Here is a 17,509-nt window from a genome sequence, read left to right as displayed (position 1 = left end):
AGGGTTGGAGCTGAACTCTGCAGGACTGCGGCTCTCTAGGACCGAACTTGCCTACCCCTGACCTAGAGGATCATCACAAACAGGGAAGATACAAGTCAAGCCCACAAGCACAGTTGTGGTGATCAGAAGTGATCTGAGAACACACACATACATATTCTGTACATAGGTTAGACACATAATGTTACTCGTGAAAACAAATAGGTCAATGACGAACAAAATGGATGTATAGATAATGACAGCATTCTTTCACTATGAAATACCTTAATAGTGGACAACATGGAGAAAAAAAAACCAAGCAATTTCATCCACTTAAAACTGATAAATTCTCATGTAATCTGTGTAAAAACCATTCAGAAGCATTCTGGGATTAAGAAAAACTACAGCATGACATGTATTTGTTGCTTTTAAATCTCAGTCATAGCCAGTATAAATACATAGCCAGTTATATCAGATAGCTGATTGCTTGCTCTTGATTAACTGTGGTTACAAACTCACATGCCCCAAAGATATTATGGTGATATTTTATCAGGTCTGTTGAGAGATTTTGAGCAAGTAATCTGACATGTTTTTAATTACAGCAGTCCATTGATGCAGTTGTACAGCACTTACAGGAGACAAAAGAGTGACAGTGTTTTTAAACATTTTCAAAGTCCATTATTTACAAATGTGTTCACATCTTTAGTGGCTAGACAATGAGCTCAGCATCCAAACTGACCCATATTCATTTTCCATTATTATGTTTAGTTCTGCTTCTACAATACCACAGCAACCAAAATGACACACGTACGCACACAAAAACATCTCAGTTTCATACAAATCACTCAGCAATTCGGATAACACTATCTTTGGTCACAAAACGAGAAAATAAATTCAGTCAGGAACAAAACAAAAAAGACATTCAGCCATAATGCAGTTAAAATGTTTCCATTATTTGCCATGAATGAAAAGTGCAAGCAATAAATAATAGGGGATCTGGTAAGCAAGTGAAGAATTATTTTGTGTTATTATAAAGGGCTACAGACATAAATTTGCAGAAATTTCTATTAAATGCCCACCACAACCCATAGCAGGAGGTGGTGCCTTATTGTTTGTCCTGTTCTCCTGCATCTGAATCTTGCCCTTCAGTCACCTCTGGGGTACAGCAGCGTTGAAGCAGCTGCTGCTGTAGGTCATCGGGTCGCAGGGAATCTGGGCTGTCCTCCAGTCGTTCCAGGTGGGTTTGTTTGGCTTGGCCATCCTTCACTACTGTGCTTTTCTGAGTGCGTGTCTTATGCATCCGGGTCCTACAAATCAACATTGCAGAATCACAACTGGTGTGAAAAGATCATCTTTAAAATTGAATGATTAGTTAATTACATGTTGATCTTGTTTACCATTCCTTTGAATAACAGTTTACTTACACTTTCCAGATATTACAAATATATAACTTCAAATGACATATCACTTAGCCTTATTGACCAATCCTACTTTAGCAGCTGTGACTGTCTGCTATATTATTAGATAAGATATCTTAATGTGGAAGTCATATGTGTTTGGACAGTTTTATAGCTGAGGCAATTATAGTTTTACGTTAAATAATTGTTAATTTACCTTTAATTAATTTATACATTAAATCAGGTCAGAATAGAGGCAACAGTCACTAAAAAGTGAATTATAAAGTTTAATTATAGATACTGATCTACCAGCTAGACCAGCAGCAAACCAGTATACACCAGCCTGAACTAACAAACAAATTTGTGCTGGTGTAGGCTGGTACATGCAGGAACAATACTATGTTGAATGCATTCTTAAAAACTGAATTGCATTGAAAATCTGATGTTCTAAAAAACTTATCAGCATGCAAAAAGTAAAGGAGGTGGTGCTTAGAAATGGGTCAAGTGAGTATGAGATGTTAGTAAAATAATACACTGTAGCTATAGCTTACAAAGCAGGGCGGTTTTTCACACAAACATGCCTCTACAATGACATTTTGACCTGCATAGTCTCTTATATTTTAAAACCCCAAATTTTCTGGTTTAGCATCATAACTTTTTTTAAATTATGAATAAATTGTGAAAACAGTCTGTCATCTTAAAGGGGTCCTATTATGTTTTTGTTTTTTTTACATTTTCAACTTCCTTTAGTGCGTAATGTTGCTGTTTGTACATGAAAAAGACCTGCAAAGTTACAAAGCACAAAGTCCACTATATCAATAAGTGCTGTTTCTAAACTCAATCAAATGCCTCGATTGTAGTCCTGAGTTCTTCAAACGCACCTGTTGTTGATGATTAGTATGGCTGGATTGAGTTATCTGAGATAATTGCGCATTTATGGATTGGTTTAAAAGGGGCTATGTATCGATACTCGGAACCACGATCAGCAATGCTGGCTGGCGGCAAGACAGCAACGTAATCATATAATTAAAAAAGACACCTGACAAAAAACTTGACAAAACTACATAAATGTTATAATAGATAAATGAAATGTGCTCTGTTTTTATTTTATTTAAATTTTTTACATGATTCCCAATTATTTATATTCACGATTTCTAATATTTGTACAGGCGTTACATTTTTATTTCAATGTAGTAATTAGCAATTCATTTAATTTTATATTTGAACAGATTTGTTACGTGACAGCATTAATGAAAGTTTCTTAAGGGTCAAAATCATGTTATCTGCGCTCCATCTGCGCTCCATCAAGCCACTCCCATAATAGCTGTCATCACTCAAATGAATGCAAGACTCTTTCTACATTATCTGTATAGCATGTGTGTAAGACTCGAATACAATTATTAAGTAATAATTGACGAATATTATGACGAATAAATCTTTCAGTGAGTAAAACTGTCTGTGTCTATAGTATTAAATACTACACAACATTATTATATTATCTTTAAATTAATTTTTAAATTATTATTATTTTCAATTATTGTCCCTGGATTAGTAGGGTACTCTTGTAATAAAGTAGCGGTGGTAGCGGACAGGCCTGAGGCTGAGACTAAGCAATGGCTATGAAGATACCAGTGCGTAGTGTCAATCACAGAAAAAAAAAAATGCATGACACTACAATAATCCATTAAACATTAGGTAAAGAACCTAAAATATAAACTAAAACGCTCCAATGTTCATACTTCATCACAGCAATAAACACTATTTAAAGTAAGTTTAAACTATTTAGAGAAAATATAATCGACATTTTCACAGTAAATGTTAAGGTAATTCACATTACTTTCAAATAGCATGCATTATTTTAAAGGCAACCTACAATTAACCAAATAAAATTATTATGCTGCAGGGTTTTTACTTCATCAACTGTAACAAATATTGGGCAAATATGGACATTACATAGTGCTGACTGAATCTGTGAAAAGACACAGAAAAGATGAAAGTTAAAGCATTTACCTTTTTGACCACCATGTTTCCATACTCATCAGTGTATTTCTCTTCTGTCACAGCCTGAGGAGGGATTTCGGGCATCTCGTCACCCTAAAAAATATAATAAAAATCATACATGTAACACAAGCAAAATTAATTAATGTGTTTATAAAACCTGTTTTAATTGAACAAGTTATTGACAAGAAATGTGTTTTGTTTCATTAATGAGACCCATTAGGGTTTCTGTAAGAATATAATGGTAACTGACTCTACCCACATTCACAGAAATTGATATACAGTCAGAGTTTTTGTTTATATATATTTTTTATTATTTACTATATATTCACTTACAATTCATATACTAACATTTTCTTTTTTGTTTCAAACTATGAGAGTGAAAATAATAATGCTTATGGAAAGGGTTAACTTCAGTCCTGAAAGAAAATATGGGAAATTAAAAAATATATATATATATTTGTCTTTCATCATTGTTACAGCAAATGAAAACACTTTCAATGTTCCATATCACACCAAAATATGGAAATGTGGGTCCAATGACACCAGTGCACACACTCAAAACAGGTACCTGAATTATAACTCTGCACCGCACCACCCTGGTGGTCAACACCTCCTCCTCTGAACTATCAGACAGCAAACCTCTTCAGCTATTTCCTAAGAATAGCAGAGGTGCATTGTGGTGGCATGTCTTAAGTAGTATCGTATATCTCATATACTTGCACGTCACACCATGCAAAGCCTGTACTCCGGAAGTTCCATTAACATGCAGTCAAGAAAAAAATAATATTGCTGTTTGTCAGTTGTCACATTATATCCAACACTTTAAGTTACTTCAGCTAAGTGAAAGCAATGGGTGCACACATATAAACTATGTTTATTTTTTTTTATCAAAACACCAAATATTAGTTTGCTGGTATTGAAATGTTTTGAAATGTTCCATTAGGGCTTGAGTAAGTTTGTTAGCACAGGCCAGAGAGTTACAACACTCTGCCTTCAGAAACTGAGCGTGAATGTCAATTTTTTACGGGCTTTTTTACGGGGAAGTCGTGGCCTAATGGTTAGAGAGTCGGACTCGTAACATGGTGGGTGTTCACTGCTGTGTGTGTGCACTTAGGATGGGTTAAATGCAGAGCACTAATTCCTAGTATGGGTAATCATACTTGGCCACGTCACATCACTTACCCTTCCTAGACAGTCATCATTGTCATCATATTGTGCTCCCTCTATTGGAGGTAGCTCTTCAGCAAATGAATGATCACCTGTATAATCGTAAGATAAACCCTTCTCCTCACCAGCCTCATCAGTGTATTCTTCCTCTGGCTCAAGAACTATGGGTTGGTCCTCACTGGCCCAGGATAAGGGCCGCTCATCATTTTTCAACTGTGTGTGCTCTCTAAGTTTAGAGATGCCTGTCAGCTATTCAGGGCTGCTTGATAAAGATGGAAGTTCCTCAACGTGGTAAATTGTTTGAGGAACATCTAAAACTTCTGATGATCTGACCTCTGGCTCAGATGTATCAGAAAACGTTTGTCGGCGATCAAAAAACTCAGCATCTGACTCAGTGCTATCTGCATGAACAGGTCTTGGCCTGGCTTTAAGATTAAGACTGTAAAGTGGAGAGTCAGCATCTAAAACTGCAGTGGCATCTAACTGCATCTGGTCACCCGTCAGTTTTGTAGCCATCTACAATGGCTTTGAGCTCCCGAGTCACTTCGAAAGTACAAGGTGTCATAGAAGCTACAAGTGGATAAGTTCCAGGCTTATCATAACCTAATGATGGTGATGCCTTTTCAAATGTAGAAATGACACATTTGAAATATGGGGAAAGCTGGACAGTCCTTGCAGCACACGATATTCTCTTTTCTAGAGATTCATGGGATTCTGGAGAATTCCCTTGATCAGAAGAGGATGTGTTAAATATAGGTGGAATGGGACTTAAATCAGCAAGTGGCACCTGAGTGCATGCTGATGGTGTCTTCACAGATCTTGAGGGCACATTTTTATAATCACATGATTCAAGACCCAAACTAAACACAGAGGAATCCATTTGATTTAGTTCAACCCTTCTGTGAGAGTCTTTGAGATGAAACTGAAAATAAGTTACTTCTTGCAATCCATTTAATGCTTTAGGTTCTTCAGGTGATGAATCAGGAGTGGATTTGTGGGTCGGACTGAGATTTGTTGTGCTCAGGTATACTGGAGACACATGTGGCTAGATATGGCTCTTTTGATGATTCACTGGTCAACAAAGATGCTGTTAACTTTAGTTGAGGCTCTAAACTTCTTGAAATTGATGGTGTATCTCCTTTTCTTAGACTTAAATCTTTTACTTGAGGCACTAAATGAATGTCCTCAGAGACACTGTCCTGTGCAAAATGAAAGGAAACAAAACAATGTTTCTCCCTATTTGTGTGAATTACTTAAAACAAATCCAACATTTTGTTGTATCGAAAGACTGAAAAAAAATTACATGCTTTAACATCTGATGCATAATAAGGATATCCCTTAATAAACATGCAGATGATAATAAGTCTCATTACAAACACAGCAGTCTTAAAATTACATCAAAACCATTATGGTGAATTAGTAAACATTCTCAAAATTGACCATACTCTTGTAAACTGCACACTCCTCAAGAGTTGTCCATTTAGTCTTGATTTGTTAGTAGATTCAGAACTAAAAAAATCTGTATTTCAGGGCAGACATGACACTACATTCCTCTTGGGATACATTGTTATGAACGCACAATATTGACAGCTGCATGCTCAACTTCTTACCCTTTTTTTGTCATCTTGAGGGGCCAGTTTTCTTAAATCATGTCCTAGATCTTCTTTTTGTTGCTGTGAACTTTCCATGTGTCTCTTTTCATCTATTTTATGGATTTTGAGGCTTTTGCTAGTTTCTTCACTTGCAAATGCACTTGTTGCTGTGATTATGTCCTGTTCTTCACAGTAAGTAATTATCTTTGTTACACTTTGTGTGTTCTTTTGTGTTTGCTCAGATGCTATATCGTGAGATGCATTTGGTTTTAGTCCTTCATCGAATGAACACTCAATCCTAATTTCAGAAACAGACTGAAGCTAATCTTTTTCATGTGGAGACTCGATTTGTTCCATGCAAATGTCAAATGTCACTAGATTCAGCAAAGCAGAATCATTTTTGAAGACAGGTAAATCTTTCTTAATCTTATCAATGTCAGAAAAAGACAAATCATTCAAATTGTCATAAAACTCATCTTCAGATTCAATTATCACTGATTCAGGTGATTTGGGTTGATAAAATGTCTCAAAAACGAAAGGATCTGGAGTAATATTTTCAGTTAGTTCTATGTCAAATGTTACTGCTTCGGGTGATGGGTTTCGCAATTCTATTTCAAGACAGAACATTTGAGGTGATAAAGATCTAGAATCAGTGTTTGAAAAATCGGAGATAGATGATAAAGGTCTGTTTTCTGACATGATCCATTGTGGCAGTGGGTACCATGATGAATATGATTCAGGATACACTGAGCCCATATCAGAACTTTGATCATTACACACTGAAGGGGACGGTGGACTCAAAATGGATTTGTGTTGCATGAATAACTCACTAGATTCAGATGTATGTTCATTTGGAAGTGGTGATGGTGTTGAGTATTCAGGTATAGGTGAATCTGGTGAAAGACTTTGAAATTCATTCCCTGAAAAAATCATCTCAGGGGATAAGGGTCGACTTCGACCAAAAACTCTGCTCATGGTAATGAAGGTCTGTGCTCAGGAATTGGTGATTCAGGAGAGAGTTGCCTGTACTCATTTACAGATGAATATGATTCTGGTGAAGAGGCTCTCCTATCTGAAGAGTCCATTAGACATGCATTTAAACTTGTACAATAAAACAAAGAATCAGTGGAAAATGCTTGATTTAAAAAATAAATATATCCAATGATTCTGTTTGCATATGTGATTGCAGAGAACGGGTATCAAAAGGTGAGGAAGTTTCACTATAAGATATAGCACTGTTGGAAATGTCATAATTGTGTTGCTCAGTGCATTCATTATTTGCCTTTATTTTAGGAAAAGTCTTCAAAATCATCTTTTTACATCCAGAATACTCAAACACACCTGGCTTAGGACAGAAAGTTTTGCCTCTATATCGAGGATCATACAACTGGGATATTAATGCTAAGGGAACAGCTTTGTACACAAGTTTATATTGAGGCACCATTCAGAAAGTCTTGTGTAATGGCAGATATGTCACAATGTTGGATAGTTCGTGGCCAAGTGATTGTTGTCTTTGATCATCAGTGTGATTGTGTTCTATTTATATATAACATTGATCCACAGGATATATTTTACCTGATGCAGGAGATAAGGTGTTTTCAGTCCATGTATCATCCTCAGATGCAAAGCTTGCCATGTCAAATTCTACACCATATACAATTAATTCTAGGGAGGATGATCTGTATGTGGCTTTTGGGGTGACATTTACATATAATGATGACTTGAAGTCATAAATAGGTGAGTCTGGTGATAATGGTCTTTTTTTCATTCAAGGACATGATTGATTCAGGTGAGGAAGGTCTCTGTTCGGTAGCTTGAGATGCATTTACCCAAAGTTCAATGTCTGTCTCTGATGTAGGTGACTCAGAGGACTCTGATCGGTGTACATTTATAGGGGATATTTTATGTATACAAGAAAACTGTGGAACAGAGTCTGGAGGTAATGTTCTACACTCTTCCAATGATGTAAAGAATTCTTGAGATGCATGATCTACCATCGACATTGCTGTATGAGGTGACATTGGTCTGTAATCACTTACTGAGTGAGGGGAAACTGGTCTAGGCTCAATTTCTGATATTACTGATTCAGGAGAGTCAGGTCTTTGCCCTGTACTAAGGTCTGACGGATATAATTCATTTTCATCACCCAAAGAGACTGAGGACTTTGATAGTGAATCTGATTCTGGTATGAAAAATGAACATGTGGATGGTGTGAACTCAGGAACAGGAGAATCACAGGACAGTGGTCTGTTTTCAGTTACCAATGTCATTGATTCTGGTGAGGACATTCTAAGATCCATCAGTGAGTCATCAAATAGATCTGTCTGCATTTCTAATTCTGATAATATCGTCTGATTAGATGTTGACCTGTATCCTGTTACCATTGTTGGTTCAAAGTGTGAAGCATAATACTGAAGTATTGGAGAATCTGGCATGGGTATACGTGAATCAGGGGAGAGAGATCTGCCTTCATTTAAAGGGGTCATATGATGTTGCTAAAAAGAACATTATTTTGTGTATTTGGTGTAATGAAATGTGTTTATGTGGTTTAAGGTTCAAAAAACACATTATTTTCCACATACTGTACATTATTGTTTCTCCTCTATGCCCCGCCTTTCTGAAACGCATCGATTTTTACAAAGCTCATCGTTCTGAAAAGCAAGGTGTGCTGTGATTGGCCAGCTATCCAGTGCGTTATGATTGGCCGAATACCTCAAGCATGTGACGGAAATGTTACGCCCCCTCCATACTGTGATGACGCCCTGTCAAGCCGGAGCGATGATTCAAAAACATGAAAACCCATTATAAACAAGGCATTCGTTGCATCCAGTGAGGACATAATTACGGATTATAATGACTTATACTGTTTTTTTACCCGTTGCCTTGGCACGCGGCACGTAAACATAAAACCATGTCTGCATGTGTGATGTGACGTAGATATGTGGGGGTGTGTTAGAATGAGCCGTTTTAGGTAGGCGTGGCTGACTCTTAACTTTTATAAAGAAAATCTCTTTGGATTTCAGACTTTAGTCTTTTTCAACTTTACAGATCTTCTTTATGCACCAAGAGCTTGTAACACTCCAAAGAGAAAGGAAAAATTTTAATCGCATCATATGACCCCTTTAAAGATTCTGGAGAAGCTTCTGAGATTAAAACATTTAGTTCCTCCTCTGACAATTCAAACTCAGGGTATGAGGACATATAATTTGATAAAGACCTATAATCTGGAACTGATTCAAAAACAGCTGGGAAATTCTGTGGCACAGGTGAGTCAGGTGAGAGCAATTTAAAGTAATTAACTAAGGTGTCAGAGTCTGGTGAGGATGCCCTAAAATAAGCCAAATGAGATTTACTCTCACCTGAGGTAGGTTCATTCTCTGATACTAAACCCAGAGAAGGAAGTCTATACTCAGATTTTGATCACTGACCTCTAACTCATAAATCATAACCAACATCTGATGTCATGGACTCAGGTGAGGATGACCCATGTCCTTTTATTGGGCTTGGTTCAATGAATAATTCCGAGTAATGTGGTACAGGTGAGTCGGGATTTCTACATTCACTCATGGACTCAATTGACTGTGAAGAAGAGCCTCTAATAAACAGGTCTTCAAAAGAAGGTTCATATTCTGTAGTCCCTGAGCACAGTGATTGAGGTGAACACGATCCACGTCCTAATACTGGCAAAGCAATCTGTGAGAATAACACACTGAATTGAGGTACAGGTGAGTCAGAGGACAATGGTATACCGCCAGATATTATAGACTGGGGAGAGTCAGGTCTTTTTTCTGAATTAAGGTAAGTTTGATAAAGTGTATTTTCGTCATCCATACAGTCCAATTCTGGGGAAGTTGGACAGGAGCCTCTCTCTGGCATGATAAGTGATTGACTGGGTAGTGTAAAGTCTGGAAAAGGTGAATCAGGGGACAGTGTTCTGTTTTCATCAATCGATGCAATTGACTCCCAAGAGGATCTTCTAAGATCAATGACCAAGTCATCAAATACATCGGTCTGCATATGTATTTCTGACAGTACTGATTCAGGGGATAGCGATGTGTAACCTGTTACCATTGTTGGTTCAAAATGAAAGGTATAATATTGTGATACTGGAGAATCTGGGGATAATGATCTAAAGTCAGGTCTTTCATCATTTATAGATTCTGTTGATTCTGGATAAGAATCTAGGGTGAAAACATTTAATTCCCATTCCTCATCTGATAATGTTTCTGGAGAGGTTGGTTGGGAAACTGAAAGTGCCATTATAAATATGTGTGTGGCCACTTTGAACTGAGGAAAAGGTGAATCAGGGGACAGAGGTCTGTTTTCATTAAGTGATGTGAATGACTCTGATGAGGACCTTCTAAGGTCAATCACCAAGTCATCAAATACATCTGTCTGCATATCTATTTCTGATAGTATTGATTCAGGGGATAGTGATAAGTTGTAACCATTGTTGGTTCAAATTGACAGGTATATACTGAGATATTGAAGAATCAGGAGACAGAGATTGAAAGTCAGACCTTTCATCATTTATAGATTCTGTTGATTCTGGAGAAGAATTTAGGTTGAAAACATTTAATTCACATTCTGCATCTGATAATGCAGATTCAGGAGATGAGGACCTATATTCTGTAACAGAAACTGATTCAAAGACTGCTGGAAAATACTGGGGTGTAGGTGAGTCTGGAGATAGGGGTCTACATTCATTCATGGACCCATTTGACTCTGCAGAAGTCCCTCTAATGTATTTCAAAAGCATGGCAGAGTCAGGTGACATGGGTCTCCATTCAGGCAAGGAGTCTGGAGAATATGGTTTTTTGTCAGTATCTGATAAAATTGAATCGGGGGAATCTGGTCGATTTTCTATTGTTAACAAATCTTCAAGGTAAGGTTCATATTCTGTATTCTCTGAGCACAGTGACTGAGGTGAACATGATCTAGGTCCTGTTACTGGCAAAGTACTCTGAGGGAATAATGTCATGAATTGAGGTACAGGTGAGTCATGGGACAGTGGTCTAATCTCAATCTCTGATATTATAGACTGAGGAGAATCAAATCTTTGCTCTGAATTAAGGTCGGACTGACAAACTGTATTTTCAACATCCAAAGTGACTGTTTCTGGAGAGGTTGGTCGAGATCCTGTAAGTGGCATGATAACTGGGTATGTGGCCACTTTGAAGTGAGGAATAGGTGAATCAGGGGACAGAGGTCTGTTTTCATTGTGATGTTACGGACTCCGATGAGGACCTTCTAAAATTAATCATCATGTCATCAAATAAACCGTTCTGTATACCTGTCTGTCACTATTGATTCAGGGGGTGAGGATCTGTAAAAAGGTGTAAGTGAGCATAATATTGAGGTATTGGAGAATCTGGTGCAGATATTGGTAAATCAGGGGAAAGAGGTCTGTGTTCATCAAATGATTCTGGAGAAGCCACTGGATTAAAAATATATACATGTTCCTGTTCTGTCAATGCAGATTCAGGGGATGAGGAATTACAATCCTTTAAAGGAATTGTTTCAAAGGCTGTGAAATATTGTGGCAATGGTGAGTCTGGTGAGAGCAATCTAAACTCGTTCAGTGAGGTGTCTGATGCTGGTGTGAATGCCCTGAAACAATTTTCTACAGTAAACAGGTCTTCAAAGTAAGTTTCATATTCTGTATTCTCTGAGCACAATGAATGATGATCATGATCTATGACTGGTTACTGAAAAGGTACTCTGAGAGAGAAATCCACTGAATTCAGTTACAGGTGAGTCAGGTGATAGTGGCCTGAACTCATTAATTGATGATACTGATTCAGGAGACAAGGGTCTACACTCAGTTGCTTCAAGAGTGTCATCAAGCACAAGTGATTCTGGGGATATCGGTCTAAATTGATGATGTGACGAAAGGGGTTTGTGTTGACATTGGAAAATTGCTGGACTTTCAAAATTCAGTTGAAACTGAGGTAAATCCTGACTATTCACTGTACACTTGACAGGTAGGTTTTGTTCAAAAGAATCGTGAATTTTGGATTCTGTAGTGGGTGGGTGTATTTCTTGTGGACTATATAAAGTTGTTGAAACATCTCCAGTGTTGTTCAAAACAACAAGCCTAGAGCAGTCTTTGTAGTGTGGATCAAATATTTTGGCAATACGATTGCTAAGCATAGTTTTAGACATAAAAGTATACTTTGGTTTTGGCAATTCACTCACACTTTGTTCCTCATTGTATAGTGATTTAGTACTCAGTAGTTAATATTTGAGTGTATTTTTTTTCTATTGGCTCACCTTCCAAATTAACACTTTCTACTATAACCGTGGACAAAGGAACATATTCAGCCTCTAAAATTACTGATTCTGGAGTTTGCGATCTTGGTTCACAGATCAAAGGCTCAGAATGCAAATATTCAATATCAGATGTTTCTAATTCAGGAGACGAGTCTCTTTGGCTCCCAAACTGGATTACATTAAAGTGTAATGTGGTTCTATATACAGGCACAGGTGAATCAGGTGAAAGGAGTATGTGTTCATTTATCAATGTAAATGATTCAGGAGATACTGATATTGGTTTGTTTTCATTATCTGAGAGGCCTGACTCAAATGAATGAGATCAATACAGTTTAGAAGGTATGAAACTTTTCCCACTTTTGAGTAAAGCTGGGAAGAGGAGAATCAGGGGAAAGGCATCTCTGGTTATTGAGAGATGCAGTTGATTCAGGTGATGATGGTCGACTTCCAGCTAGACACTCTAATGATATCAGATCACAGTCTATGTCTGAGATTTCAGATTTTAGTGATGGTGAACTGTATACTGTCATGAGTACTGAAGAGTCATTTTGCACTTCTGTTGCAAAACAAGGAATTGGGGGATCCGGGGGAAGTACTCTATATTCATTTACAGGTGCTGTTGATTCTGGAGATGATGGTCTTAATTCAGTCAAAATTGCATAAGGAGATGGAGTATAGTTTTCAAAACTTTTTTCGGTGGAGTGTTCGCTATCAAAAATGTCAGAACTGATAGACATAGGAGACCTAGATCTATTTGATTCAGGTGATAATGATCAGTAGAAAATCACAGAACCAGGTGAAATAGGTCTTTCTGTGTCATCAGTCACTTCAAAATAATATGCTCCGAGTGAATTGTCTGAATATCCTGTAAGATGGACCGTTTTTTCACCAGAAGCATGTAATGTTTTGTGTTCTTCAACATGTATTGTTAATTCAGGTGTGTCATTTTCAAAAGTTGGCAAAGGTGTAGCTGGCCTAAAATCAGGCAATGGCGAGTCAACAGAGAGGAGAGTGCAGTCATTCACTGAAGTTACAGATTCAGGTGAAGATACTCTTAATTCAGCCATTAATATGCATGAGTCTGGTGAAGACGGTCTATATCCAAATGGTACTGGTGAGTCTAAAGGCAAAGAATCCACTGATTCTGGTGATGATCTATATTCAGATGAAGTCATTCCAAGGTTATCAAAATATTCAAACTCTATATCTGGTGACAAAGATCTTAGCTCAACTTGGGATGTTAAAGATACAGGTGTAAGAGGTCTACTCTCCGTAACTTCAGCTGATGTTGAGGTGGTATATTCAGTTTTTGTGCATTCAGCATCTGTTGGTTTGGTTAGAGTAATTGGTATGGCTACTTCAACCCTTGCTTCTGAAGAACCAGAATCAGTTATTGGAAGTGGTAATATATGTGGCTGCTCAGTAACTGAATCAAGTGACATTTGATTGAGCAAAGAAGGGGTAATCTTCTCTGTAATGCCTGTTCCACTTACAAGTGCAACAGACATGCTAGGTTGTTGAAGAGGACTGGAAATTATTTGAGTTATTCTTTGTGTTCCTTCAGTGGACAATTCTGTGCTTACAAACTGATTAACATCAATATCTTTGGAAACATCTGAAGATTCTTGTACACAGACAGGAATGATGTTACAATTCCCTTCATCCACAGAAGAAATCTCATTTTCGTGGAACATATAAGTCTCTACAATTACACTCATTTTACATAACTCAGGTGAGACATAACCTTCACCAAAAAGGGTTCTATAGAATCTGTCAGAAACTTCCTCAACGTGGCGCTGTATATAATCCTCACTCTCACTTGGTTTCTTTGGAAGTGCAGCCTCATATTTATTCGGTGAGGCAGATGCAATTTCTTTATTTACATTTGATGGGGATGTAAAGAAATGTATTGCACTGGAAACAGGTGAGGTAATATAATCTTCAGAATTTAGCTTGAGTTCCACAGACAACTCATCGAAATCTGCCTCGGCATTCTCAGATTCCAACAGGGTGTGCCTAAAATCTGACAGGGTTGTTTGTCTCTTTCTCAGCTTGTACCCTTCCATTGAATTAATGGCTGGAACAATCTGTTCATCATCCTGTTGGGTGGAGGCTGGGATATATTGACCCCTAGTTGCTCCTAACACTTGGAGAGGATCTTTCACAGTTTCATGTGTATTGTTTGATGATTCTTTGGAAACAGTACCACCTTTGTAAACTGGGCTATAAACGTGAGACTGCAGTCTCCAGGGAACAACATTGTACAGGTTAAAGAAGGGACTTACTTTTTTGATAGTGCCTGGGAACTGTTGCCTCAGTCCAACCATATCAAAGGAACTATGTGCTGAGGCTCCGACCACTCTGACAAATAGAGAATCAAATTTAAATAACTTATTACAGTGTATTATTAATACATTTTTAATGGTATAGGTCAGGAATAGAATTAACTTACTCTGAACCCATCTCTTTGTCTGTCAGCAACCTCTCTTTCTTGGAATCATCAAAGGAAGATACATTGCAGGAGAGATCCTCGACAGATGCCACCAGAGGTCCAAGTTCTGATCCTTTTTGTGTGACTTCTGCTCGCCGACCTGGCCTGGGACTGTCCATGTCCTCCTGTAGGGCTGAAAAACCTGCAAAGCCAACATAGTTTCTGTTGAGATGTTGTAAAATCATTGTAAAAGTTCAGCGATTCATCATCTTCTGGAAAAGTGATGAATAATAATGTGACTTTCTATATTAAAAAACACCAACCTAATAAGTTTCAAGTTATTATCATCCATACCTTCACTATGATCCAATGATATGGTTTGCTCAATTTCTGCATAGGTGTGTGATGACTGGTCTTGACTGGACTGGATGATTTTTGTTTCGATGAGATTAACAATGTCCATACGATTTATTTTTGTAAGTGTCCTCATCAAAGTGTTCTCTGCTGATAAGTGGAGAGATTATGTTATGTATATTTTTGTCTACTAGAATGCAACAGACAACCAGACAATGTGAGTGATCCTCTTTCTTTGGCAGAACCCGCAGCCACAATGCCATAATTTGTTTCCTTTTACTATGTACATAACACTGGGCATCACAACACTGCCCCAAGTCAAAAGAGCCCAGTGTCTCTATGATGTTCTGGTGGTAAGATATGGCTATTTTATGTTACATGTCTGCTTGTAATTTTTCACCCAATTTTTCGACTGAATATTATATGCCTGAATACTTAAAAAAGTAATATCTCATTTAGTCAATCAATTTACAACAATGGCGAGTTAAAGGGATAATTCACCCAAAATGAAAATTCTATCATTAATTACTCACCCACGTCATTCCAAACCCATAAGACCTTCATTCATCTTCGGAACACAAATTGAGGTATTTTTTTATGAAATCCGAGAGCTTTCTGACCCTGCATAGACAGTAATGCAACTGAAACGTTCCCAGGCCCAGAAACGTAGTAAGTACATCTATAAAATAGTCAATGTGACATCAGTGGTTCAACCGTAATTTGGAATGACATGAGGGTGAGTAATTAATGATAGAATTTTCATTTTGGGGTGAACTATCCCTTTAAGTGCCAAAATGAAGAAGAAATAAATAATCAAAGCTGCACTACAGAACACTGGCCTCTCTATTTCCATGAAATTGAAACAAAGTTGCATGTTATTTGCAGAGTATTTCTTTTACATCAGTTGTTTTTTGGCACTTCTGTACAGCGTGGATGAATATGATGTTTACCCCATGGTTACTGGTGATCACCATATAAGAGCAGATTTGTCATGCTGCACCAAGACAATAATAAGATATTTCGACTAAGTCTTTATCAGAAAAAAAAAATCTGAGCAGGTAAATATCATATCTGCCACTGTGGTTCGGATCTTGTTTTGTCACAGGCTCTGTCACTTTCCCTTTTTGATTGCAGACTCACTGAGTTTGATGTTTTGATAATTCCACAGAGGTCAGCAAGGGTTGCTGTTTAGAACAGTCCATATTCATCACCAAATAGCTGATTAGTTCAAATTCTATGCAACAGTGCTGTTTTGGACACTGTTTTTATGTACTTGCTCAAAAATTGAATTTTTTTTAACCAAACATTTTCAATGATGCATTTTTTAAAATATAATTGTAGAAAGTTTATTGAATTCTATCTGTGAAGCAGTTGCTGCTGAATTAATTACAGAAAAGTGGTTTCAGAAGGGTGCTGCACATTTGTGGTGGCTGAGCGGAAAACTTAAAATAATTATTTAAATTAACTGATCTCAGATTTAATAATGTTTGCTATCTGCAATGCAAATTTAAATACAAACTAACGGAAAACCCATAATCAGTAGTCTTACCTGTAGTATTTTTGCCCTCCCTTACTTTCCATAGCCTTATGAGGGCATGGCTTTGGTCTTGTAGAGAATTTGGATTCTCATTTCTTAGCTGATTGATCTGTACCTCACTGAATTCAAGCTCTCGAGCGAATTCTGCTTGAACAAAAACACATTGGTAATAAATCATGCATTTAATTCAGATCAACAAAGTATACTTATGAAACAAAGTGTCCTTATGACTGTAAGGCAGTATATGTGCTGAAATAAAGTTTACAAAAATAAAAAGTAGTGATGACAATTATTGCAAACAAATACAAACATAACGTAAAAGTATCCCAACCTCTTAAACATTTCTACAATTTTAACCACAATATATTTTCCAGTATTGCTGGGTCACTCTTAAACTGTATGATTAGAGTTCTGTGAGTATGTGAGTATAGAGCAGTGGTTCCCAAACATTTTGAAACCAAGGTACCTGTTTAAAGTTCATATTAATACTTTCTGTATAATTCTGTATACTTACTGTATTGCTCTGTCAAAATCTAAGCTCTCTGCTCACAAGTCACTGTAAATGAATTAACGTAATGACAAAATTTCTGTAAGCTGGTTAATTGATATTCAAAAAAGCTGCTTACCTGACCAGCTGAAACCAAGGTGGTCTGCTATTACAGCCAGGCAACCCTCTTTCCTGTCAGCCTCATCCTGTGGATCTACTGCAAATTCCAGCAAAGCAGCAAGACCCACATAAGCACACAGATCTAATACTGGAAGTTTTTTTTTTTTTTTTTTT

The 17,509-nt window shown here is 37.3% G+C and overlaps 1 protein-coding gene across 1 annotated transcript in view; it reads right to left on the bottom strand.

Moving 5' to 3' along the window:
- Positions 1 to 1,032: 1,032 nt before the first annotated feature.
- LOC107732595 (ankyrin-2-like) overlaps positions 1,033 to 17,509 on the bottom strand; it is a 47,367-nt gene continuing 30,890 nt past the window's right edge. The window contains exons 24-30 of the mRNA XM_016543962.1: positions 17,355 to 17,432; positions 16,741 to 16,872; positions 15,192 to 15,341; positions 14,859 to 15,039; positions 14,692 to 14,767; positions 3,384 to 3,467; positions 1,033 to 1,283 (exon numbers count right to left, since the gene is read on the bottom strand). Of these exons, the coding sequence (XP_016399448.1) occupies positions 1,269 to 1,283; positions 3,384 to 3,467; positions 14,692 to 14,767; positions 14,859 to 15,039; positions 15,192 to 15,341; positions 16,741 to 16,872; positions 17,355 to 17,432 (716 nt within the window). The 3' untranslated portion in view covers positions 1,033 to 1,268. The remainder of the gene's footprint in view (positions 1,284 to 3,383; positions 3,468 to 14,691; positions 14,768 to 14,858; positions 15,040 to 15,191; positions 15,342 to 16,740; positions 16,873 to 17,354; positions 17,433 to 17,509) is intronic.

Source organism: Sinocyclocheilus rhinocerous, unplaced genomic scaffold (genome assembly GCF_001515625.1).
Source record: "Sinocyclocheilus rhinocerous isolate Xijiao unplaced genomic scaffold, SAMN03320098_v1.1 scaffold1994, whole genome shotgun sequence".
In the NCBI taxonomy this organism is placed as follows: Eukaryota; Metazoa; Chordata; class Actinopteri; order Cypriniformes; family Cyprinidae; genus Sinocyclocheilus; species Sinocyclocheilus rhinocerous.
Note: the sequence above shows the minus strand (reverse complement) of the source record. Positions and strands in the feature narration are given on the sequence as shown.